Genomic DNA, 10,498 nt, shown 5'->3' on the forward strand with positions numbered 1-10,498 from the left:
ATAGCTTTGCAATATAGCTTGATAGCTAATCTCTATTTTTCTAAGAAAACATGTATTAATTAATTTATTTTTTCCATTTAAAAATATTTTCCCCAGTACAAAAAAGTAAAAAAAAAAAAAAAAAAAAGTGAAAATACTAGAGGATAAACTACTTGCACACAGTACCCAAGTAAAGACTAAATCTCAGAAATCTTCCTTTCCTCTAGTCCAACTATAGTGCGGAAGCAAGAGATAACATGAGGCAGGACACAGTCCCATCCACCACCATCATCAAAATTATCTTCCTTATGGTCATGCCAGTGATGCATTTATTAGGAACACTAAAGTGAAGTCTGGAAGTGAGACTCACACCTGCAAAGGGTAAGTGCAAAAATGTGTGGCAGGACTAATTTTGACTTAAGTATTTGTAAACTTGCCCTACTCTGGACATTGTGCTAGATATCTGGGATACAGTACATTATGAATACATGTGTCACATTTGATTTGTCAAGGAAGTGGTCAACTCTGATCCTCTTAGAGAAATAAAGATTAATCTTATGCAACAGTTTTCTGGACTCTTTTTTATTCTATTATTCAAATCCTTATCTATTCAAGGTCCTTGTCTCCTTAGTTCCTCTTTGGTTGCTAATGGTGATCCTGCTCTGGGAATTTTCTCTGTACTGGTTCTGCAAGCCCAGGCAGGTTCTGCCTCTAGGGCTTCTGGGCTGGAGTCCTCTAACAACTTAACCACCCCACCAAGTTTCTGACCATTCGCCTTAGCTGGAATCAGTCACCCACATCAAGTCAACAATCCAGAGGGGCAGGGCTGAGGAAAGCATCTTGTGGCTTTCCTGAGGCAAATATGGCAGATGACAAAGTCAAGACAACAGCCATTGGGGCTGGGTGACCACTGGTACTGAACCTGGTGGTGTGGAGAACACCTTATCACGTGTGGGACAAACAGGAAGAAAACGAAGCCTTCTTAGACCTGTCCTCAAAGCGCTTTCAATTCTCTTCAGGAGCTGATTCCATATGAAGTGCCAAAACTGTAACAAATGGTGAGAGGCTACCCTCCAAACAGTTAGGAGTCCACCAGTGGGTGCTAAAAGAAGAATGGGCTAAATCATGTAAAGGGCCACCATGCCCTCGATAAGGAATGATGGGCTTCAAAGGAGCAAATCCATAAAGAAATGTAGGATCCTTCCAGTCCCAGCAGCTATAGTTGAGGAGGTAAGAGATAACTGAGGTAAGAGACTCTAAGACAGTGTTATATATGATTGTGTCAAAGAAACAGAAGAAAACAAAGGAAAAGACAAGAATAATATGAATTTAGGGGAGAAAGACTAATGGAGGCTTGACAATAGAATATGGAAGGCAACTTTGAGCAGGGTTCAAATAGAGATATATGTAGCGAAGAAGCAGGCTAAATATGCTTGGGTCAGAGCCTGTGGGGAGTGGAGGAAGACACATTTGTAAGAATCAAGGTCAGAAAGCAATGAAGATGGCAGTTTCTTCCAAGTCCTTGGGTGTTGGATTGATAGCTCTGACCTTTACTCGTGTGGGCAGCTGTTAAAGGCTTGTGAGCCAGGGAATGACATCATGAAAACAGGAGGCCAGAAAGGAGAGACTGGAGGCAGAGAAACCAGGTAGGAGGTCACTGCAAGCATTTTAAGATAAGGTCTTGTTGTGGGAGCTGGAAAGGAAGGATGGTTTTGAGGGACACAGGATCAAGAGTCCCTTGCTATTGGTTGGAGGCAGACAGAGAGGGAGGAGGGATGGACGGCTCAGGGGAGTTTCCAATAGGAAGTGTGTTGAGGGAAAGATTAGGAAGCAGGAATCAACCTCTAGTGGAAAGTCTTTGTAAGTGGAGAGAAAAACTTGCTAAATCTCAATTGATTATCTTATGAAAACTGTGGAGTTTCTCTCTGAGATAGGCATACAGGGGGGAGCACACTGATTTAAAATGACAATACCAGGGAGCAAAGGGTGACTCCCACAGGATGGGAGCATAGAAGTAGCACTCTAATGGGCTGAATCTGAGGGTCTTTTCGTGAATTCACTGTATGTCCTTGGACAAAATGCCAAGTTCACCGGGCCAGATTCCTTATCTGTAAAATGAGGGATATAAAATATACGATCTTCTTTGTGTCTCCCTGAGGCTTAAATCACAGTCATTTGAGTGCTTTAGTATATAACAGAATTTGTGTTAAGAACTTTATTTGCATTTTCTTTTTTAATCCTTAGAATGCTCATTCTTCATTTTTAAAAATTCCAAAATTCAGTGGCTTAAACCAATAGCCATTGTATTTGCTCACAGTTCTGCAATCTGGGCTAGGCTAGGCCCTGTGGTTCTTTTGTTCATCTTGATGGTGGTCCCAAATGTGTTTGCAGTCAGCTGGTGGGTCCCTAAGGGAGTGGGCTCAGCTCAGATCTGGGGTGGCTGGACTTCTCCCTCTCTCCACATGTCTCAGGGCCTCTCCCTCTCCTTGTGGTTTCTCTGGTGGGGTAGTTGGACTTATCTTAGGGACTTAGGTGTCCCAAAAATACAAAAATAGAAACTTCCACTCCTTCTTAGGGGTTAAGGTGGGGTTGGGAGGATTAGCACATATTCAATGCTGTATTTTTCTGGTTAAGGAAAGTCACTGTCCTAGTCCAGATTTAAGTTGGAAGGGACTCCATAAGGGTGTGACTAACAGGAGGGTGGTCTGCTGCAAAGCAGCAATGTCATAGACTGCCACAATATTATCTCCAACTTGTAAACAAATAATCTGGGACTTAGGAAAGCTAAGTTACTTGCCCAATATAAAGAGTAGAGCTAGGCACTCCAAAGCTTGTGTTCTATCATGGGTCAGGGGATAAATTTGTAGTGTTTTAACCTAGAACCCTGTGAAGTGGGTACTGTTTCTGTACCTGATTTATAAAGAAGAACACAGCAATAGAGAGCTCAAGTATTTTGCTCCAGGGAATATACATTTAGTTGCTATACCGTGCTGCCTCGCATGGGTAGTACCTGACACAAGGCACCTGTAAATGTGGTATCATTCGAAGCTGTTGTTTGAAGGACAGAGCAGATGTCTTCAACCATTCACCATCACATCATATAGGCTCTCTGGGAACTGGGGGTTTTCCCTTTGGGTTAGGTTATCCTGGGTAATTTCCCTTTCAGGCATCAACTTCTCTCTCTTCCACTATTTCTTGAAGCTTGGCAAGGATCCTTGCCCATCCACTCCCAGCCCTGATTCTCACTGGCGAGTCTCATGGCTCCCTCAGCCTCATCTTCTCTGATAGTGGCCAAGTACTCCTTACAAAAGCAGGCCCTTCCTTCTTGGGTGAGGACCTTCCTGGAGTAGGGCTGGACTCAAGTTTCCATCCTTTAATCATCAAGTTAGTCTTGCAGCTTCTGATTAGTAACCATTTTGGTCCCTGTCACTTCCTCTAGTTCCATAGCTAGTTTCCCCACTCTCGTAACTGTGGTGGCTTCCGATGGTAGCTTGCTGATACTATTTCCAGTGGAGTGACGTGTCGCTTCCCCCTTCCTTCTGCCGGTCCTATGGGTAGAGGGTGTTGCTGCATGGGAAATCTGGGGTTCCAGAGGCTCTGGAAAGGAGCTTATGCTCTGCTTATCTTTGCAGGTGACCCATGTGACTGTCTTTCTCTGAGGCAGCCCTGATTTTTTCCACTCTCTGGAGAGTCTGGAATCAGAGCACACCTCAAGTACAGATACTGGGGTGACAGGTGCCCCATATCAGTGGGCTCGGTTCTGTTGTGGGCAGTGACAAAGAGTGGCCATTCAGGAAGTGGCCCCAAAATACTCCCTAGCCTTTTCCAAGGCAAAACTATGGGGTAGTCTTGTCTTTTCTGTAAACTTTTCTCCTTCAGAACAACTCCAGATTTAGACTTTATTTCATCCTTATAAAAATAGTGAGGTGCAATACTTGCACTTAATATGATTTTATTTAAGGAAGAGGATAGATGGGTTGTTCAAAATGTTTTATAAATCTTTCTCAATTTAGGTAGGATGAGGTCCGATAAATCCATGGTAAACTGAAAATACCCTACGCTGAAAATGCATTTAATACCGAACATCATAGTTCAGCCTAGCCTATCCAAAATGTGCTCAGAACATTTACATTAACTTACAGTGGGGCAAAATCATCTAACACAAAGCCTGTTTTATAACAACGTGTTGAATATTTCAAGTAATTTATTGACCACGCTGCTGAAAGTGAAAGACAATTGTTATATGGTTACAGAATGGCTGTAAGTGTAAGTTGTTTACCCTTCTGGTGGGAGGGCTGCCCAGCATCAAGAGTATGGCACGGCAAACCACTACCCTGGGAAAAGGTCAAAATTCAAAATTCCAAGTAAAGTTTGAATGTACATCCCTTTTGCACCATCCTAAAGTGGAAAAATCGTTAAGTCCAACCACTGTTAAGTCCAGACTGTCTGTTGCCTCATTTGCCTTATTTCACAAACTTCTGTTTGAATCAAATGGCATTGGGTAGGGGCTTTGTGAAACGTGACTTACCTTACAGCCGCTTTCCCCTTCCCCCCAGTAGAGAGGGGACAAGGGAGGGAGGAACTGAATTGCTCCGAAGGCCAAGGCCGCCTCCCACTTCCCCGCAGCGTCTTGCCAAGCTACATCTAGGGACTGGGGGTCTCCACCCCTCTCCTAGATCCAGCCGGTGGGAGGGTGGGTGGTTTTTTCCGGGTCACTGGCGCACCCTCTCTACTCCCAGCCACCTGCTCGTGTTCCATCCCGGCTCCAGGCTCTCTGGAGGGCGTCAGGGACATTCCAATCCTCCCACAACCCGCGCGGATGTCGCGGGGGAGGGGGGCGCGATTGCTCTCCCTTTCCAGTACCCAGCTTTGACCAGGTTTCTTCTCAATTTCTAGTGACCCGAGTCACGCAAGGAGACTAAGCACTGATCAATGGTTTCAAGGCTGTTTGTTTACAACGCACCCACTGGCAAAGCCGCAGCTCGAGTGACAGAGGCACTTTTTGGGCACCGTCTGCGCTCTAGCAGACAACTGCAAGCCAAACAGCCAAGATGCCTCCTCGCCAGACCAAATATGGTCACAAGCGCTAAGAAGCCTCCCGTGGAAAGGCTGGCCTTGCCTCCCCGCGCCAGGGCGGACCCGAACCCGCCCTCAGGCAGAACCTCGGATCAGCGCTGCGCTCTGGGCGCTCCGAGCCTCGACGCCAAGCACGAAGGAAGGGCCCGGCAGCCAGGACCGGCCCTCCCTCGGTCTGGGCCGCTCGCTCGCGTGCCCTCCGCCACCCTCAGCCCTAGTTTCGGTCTACAAGCCCTTGATTCAACAAGCGCAGCCACTTTCCCTTTGATCCCGCCCTGAGTCCGCGGTAAACTCGAAGGAATGCAGGTCCAGGACTCCGCGGGAAAGGTCTGCGCGGCCGGGAGGAGTGGATGGGGGGCACTCGTCCCCTCTCACCCAGCGAAGTACCTATCACGCCCAGGGTTTTCTGGAGCCCGGGTGGGGGAGGAGGAGGACGCGGAGGAGGAGGAAGGGGAGGGACGAGCGGGGGCAGGCAGGCTCAGGACTAGAAGGTCATGCATAATTCAACAGCTCAACTTTCGGGCCCGCCTCTTTTCTGGGAGTGGGAGTTCGCTCCAAACTTTGTTTATGGGACAGTCCGGGAGTCGCGGCGGCCGCACTGTCTGCTTCTCCTCCGCCTCCTTCTCGCGGAGCGCGAACGCCTGAGGCCAGTTCGGGGGATGTGAGAGCTGAAGCCCCTCGGCTGCCAGGCATCAAGTCGGGATTTGCCAGCCGGGCCCCGGCTACAAGCCCGCAAGCTCGGGTCGCACCCGAGCGACTGGGGCCGGACGACGAGTTCGGGCGGGACGGCGGCCGCCGCACGGCCAGACTCGGCTTCGCTGCGCGCCCAGGTAGAGCCCGCTGGAGCGCGCCGGCTCACCCCGTTCCACCCCTGGGCGCCTAGGATCCTCGGGCTTCCGGAGTCTCGATGCCGTGGAGCTGGCTCGGGTTGAGACTTTGGGGGGCTGCCTGCCCGGGAAAGTTGCGATCTGTCCTTCGCCACCAACAGTTCGGCACCCTCCCGAGTGTGGTTACTCCCCCCTCCCCACCCCCGCCCTTCCTTCTCGTCCTCCTCCCGGCAACTTAACTTGCTTCGAGAAAGTTGCATAATTCTCCAGGCCGGGAGGGACCCCTCCCCCATCCGGCCGGCCTTACCGCTGAGTGTCTGGGATCCTGAGGCTGACACCTATCACTCTCCTCTTTTTCTTTTGTTTCTCTCTGTCCCCGGACCCCCTCCTCCGACTTTATTAAATAAAAGGCTGATCTGACCTCCTTTCTCTTCGCAGAAGATGAATCCGGCTTCGGTGCCCCCTCCGCTCCCGCCACCCGGGCAGCAAGTGATCCACGTCACGCAGGACCTAGACACGGACCTCGAAGCCCTCTTCAACTCGGTCATGAACCCCAAGCCCAGCTCGTGGCGGAAGAAGATCCTGCCGGAGTCGTTTTTCAAGGAGCCTGATTCTGGCTCACACTCGCGCCAGTCGAGCACCGACTCGTCCGGCGGACACCCTGGGCCCCGGCTGGCCAGCGGCGCCCAGCACGTCCGCTCACACTCGTCGCCCGCGTCCCTGCAGCTGGGCACCGGCGCGGGTGCTGCAGGCAGTCCAGCGCAGCAGCATGCGCACCTCCGCCAGCAGTCCTACGATGTGACCGACGAGCTGCCACTGCCCCCCGGCTGGGAGATGACCTTCACGGCCACTGGCCAGAGGTACTTCCTCAAGTAAGTGAGTCCGAAGTCAGGGGGGCACAGTCCCGGTGCCCAGGGTGCGCATGCTTGTTGGGATGCGTGCATGCGCGCGTGTGTGTCCTTCCACGTTTCTTTCCAAAGGATCTGGGAAGCTGGAAGTAGGGAGTGCGTCTCTGGGTGTTGGAATGGTAAAGGATAAGAAGAGCCTTTGGTGAGGTTCTTCCAGGGTCGAGGAAATCCCAAGAGATTGGGGATCTGGGAAACACGTAGAGGTAGGAGGGGGGGGGGAAAGTAGCTTTGCAGTGATTCTCATAAAACACATAGCTGACTTTGTCCAGAATCTGGAATAGTGGTACAGATTTCTGGGCACAAACCCTTACCCTCTTACCTGTTGACTCCAAGACAGATGCCCCAGAGCTTGGTCCATTGGGATATGACACAGAGGTAAATTCTAGAACATTTTTGAGCATGGGAAGGAGAGGGACTCTTGGGAGTGTAGGTGGTCTGCAGTCTCTCCATTCTTAGGAAAAGCAAGCTAGAAAAGTGAACACTGCCTAGTAGGCCTTGCTGCTCCCAGCTGAATGATGTAATGACCACACAGCACAGTGATGTAATTAGCAACTCTATGCTGAAGTAGTTGCGGGCTGGAAAATCAATTGTGTGGAAATTGGGTCAGGAGTTTTATTATGTTGCACTTAGTAACCTAAAATACCAACGGATCAGGAACCTGTTTTGTTAATGATGCTTCCCTTTCACATTGTTAGAGTTTTCTTTTCTTTTTTTTTCTTTCTTTTTTTTTAAGATTTTATTTACTTATTTGACACAGAGATAGATCCCAAGCAGGCAGAGAGGCAGGCAGAGAGAGAGGGGGAAGCAGGCTCCCTGCTGAGCAGAAAGCCTGATGCGGGGCTCGATCCCAGGACCCTGGAATCATGACCTGAGCCGAAGGCAGAGGCTTTAACCCACTGAGCCACCCAGGTGCCCCTGTTAGAGTTTTCTTGATGTGATAATTTTTACATTAGACTGTACAGGAAAATATATTCACAGACATAAAGATTGTTTCAGTTGTGGTACCCTAAGATAATTATGTTCCAGAGGAGAAACCAAACTGGAACTTGAAATGGAACCAGTGAGGTCAAGGGTGGTCAGGCTGTTGATGGCCTGGTGGAGGTTGTGCCAGCTGGACCACTTGGTTCCAGATTGCCTGCACTGGGGGGCCGTTCACTGCCATGGAGAGAAACTCCTCTTCTTAGAACCTGCCTTAGACTTAATCTTAAAGTTGAAATTGCTTTGATGCAGAGGCCTTAGTTTAAAACTTCTGCTGAGACATTATGTGCTCTTTTAAAAATACAGTCCGGCCTTTCTTTGTCACTAATACTTGACTGCTGTCAGTTGGATCTCGCAGCAACTATGTATAAGGGACGAGGTTTGCTGTAGCCAACTCTTCGACTCATACTGGTAACCAGTAATTCCTTCCCCATCCCAGTGCTGTTGAGATCTTGTGCAAGGAGTTCTTTATTTTGTTTCCGGGGTTGGTGTGATGCTGAGAAGCTTTGTCCTGAAAGAGACTTGATAGTTATTCTACAGCTGGCCTTCCCCCAGGCTTTGAGTGTTAGTGTGGACATGTACTCAATACTTCAGCTTCTAAATGGCTGGTGGAATTCAAGTACGTAATGTAATAACATGACATTTTTCTAAAAGTGATGCTGTTCTGAAGGATGACATTAGTTTCTGTGGTACATAAAAGCTCCAAAATAATCTTGTATTAAGTTTACTTAGGTAAATGTGGTTTTGAATATTTATTGTGGCCGTTATGGAAATGGACTTAGTAATAAATGCACATAGAAAATGGTCCAGTAATTTACAGTAATTTAGGAGGATCTTTTTTGGTCCCAAATGACTTTTAAACTGCGCTTATGAATATACACACACACAAATGTATGATATATGATCAGTATACCTGTGGTTATAAAAAACATGAAATAAGAACTAGGCTTGCCTAATATCAGAGGAAAGCTAGGAGAAGAAGGGCCCCTCCCCCAAAAGCAAAAAAAAAAAATTACCTTTTATGCATAATGACTGAATGATTGAAACTAGGGCAAAAATGGAAGTTAGCTTTGGGTTTAGAGAAAGTTGCTTAGATTCATGTGTCCCATCCCCCCAATGACAACCACTCTGCAGGTCCAAAGCTAAGTACATCTTTATTCACTTTGGATAGCCAGTGAAATCCACAGCTGAAACAATGTAGGTAGTAAGCTAGTTTGATTTGATGCAGCCCTGGGAAACTTTCTGGACAAGGAGCTAAGGCATTTAAGAAATAAAGTCATTGTGACTATTGTTCAAGACAAGCAATCTGCCAGGAGTTCTCGGAGTTTTTTGGGGGGCTTTGTTTAAAGCTGGAGTAAGTTAACCCACTTTTTTTTTTTTTTTAAGATTTTATTTATTTATTTGACAGAGATAGAGATCACAAGTAGGCAGAGAGCCAGGCCGAGAGAGAGGGGGAAGCAGGCTCCCTGCTGAGCAGAGGGCCTGATGTTGGCTCAATCCCAGGACTCTGAGATCATGACCTGAGTTGAAGGCAGACGTTTAACCCACTGACCCACCCAGGCACCCCAAAGTTGGAGTAAGTTAAATGTGGTATGTCACACTTTGTTACACAGCCTCCAAAGGCAACATATTTTGATGGATTAAATAGAAGCTTGAAAAATGGTGGCAGCTGACCCTCAGTTAATCATAAAATCTATTTTGCTCTAGCATCTGTGAAGTGGGAATAGCAGTAGCATCCTATCGTTGATTCTGTCAGTCAAGGCTTTTATAAATGTAGGTGTTTGGGCTCCTAGACACCTGGCACACTGACTTTGACCACTGATCACATTAAAGATTTAAAAAAAAAAATTCTGGGGGCACCTAGGTGGCTCAGTGGGTTAAGCCGCTGCCTTCGCTCAGGTCATGATCTCAGGGTCCTGGGATCGAGTCCCGCATCGGGCTCTCTGCTCAGCAGGGAGCCTGCTTCCTCCTCTCTCTGTGCCTGCCTCTCTGCCTACTTGTGATCTCTCTCTGTCAAATAAATAAATAAATAAATCTTAAAAAAAATTCTGGTTACAAATGGGATACATGTTTATTACACATGAACCAGAAAACAAAATTGTAATGAGGAACACAGTTTGGCTTCAGTAGGACTTTATATTCTTACAGAAAAATATTATTTGAGTAACATTGTATAAGAAAAAACATTTTATCCTCTTTTCTTTTTTCTTCTTCTTCTTCTTTTTTTTTTTTTTTTTGAAGATTTTATTGAGAAAACAAGTAGGCAGAGGGGCAGAGGGAGAGGGAGAAGCAGACTCCTTGCTGAACAGGGAGCCTGATGCGTGAGTCTATGCTAGGACCCCGTAATCATGATCTGAGCCAAAGGCAGACACTTAACCAACTGAACCATCCAGGCACTCCTTATCTCCACTCTTAAATATAATTTCAGTGATAACATTTGCTTGCCCCTCCCAATTTTTAGTAATAATTTTAGTGTTTTCTCTTTTCTGAAAAGTGCCATAGAAAATTATTTTTGTCAAAGTGATCTATGCACTAACAAATCCAGTAGTACAGAAGGACTTTTGTTGAAAAACAATGGTTTCCTTCACCTCCTCAAGGCTCACAGAGGGAGCCTTTTAGGTTTTATTTTAACTGTTTCTGTATTTAATTCTTTGATTGTTACTTCCTTAACCCTAGTATGCTCTTATCACCATTTTTTGATTTATCAATTTTTTTTTTTTTTTTTTTTTT

General features: G+C 47.0%; 1 protein-coding gene across 1 annotated transcript in view; it reads left to right on the forward strand.

The window, feature by feature from the left end:
• The first annotated feature begins 5,622 nt into the window (after positions 1–5,622).
• WWTR1 (WW domain containing transcription regulator 1) overlaps positions 5,623–10,498 on the forward strand; it is a 142,153-nt gene continuing 137,277 nt past the window's right edge. Inside the window, exons 1-2 of the mRNA XM_059391753.1 lie at positions 5,623–5,885; positions 6,321–6,754. Of these exons, the coding sequence (XP_059247736.1) occupies positions 6,324–6,754 (431 nt within the window). The 5' untranslated portion in view covers positions 5,623–5,885; positions 6,321–6,323. The remainder of the gene's footprint in view (positions 5,886–6,320; positions 6,755–10,498) is intronic.

This window comes from Mustela nigripes, chromosome 2 (assembly GCF_022355385.1).
Source record: "Mustela nigripes isolate SB6536 chromosome 2, MUSNIG.SB6536, whole genome shotgun sequence".
Classification (NCBI taxonomy): domain Eukaryota; kingdom Metazoa; phylum Chordata; class Mammalia; order Carnivora; family Mustelidae; genus Mustela; species Mustela nigripes.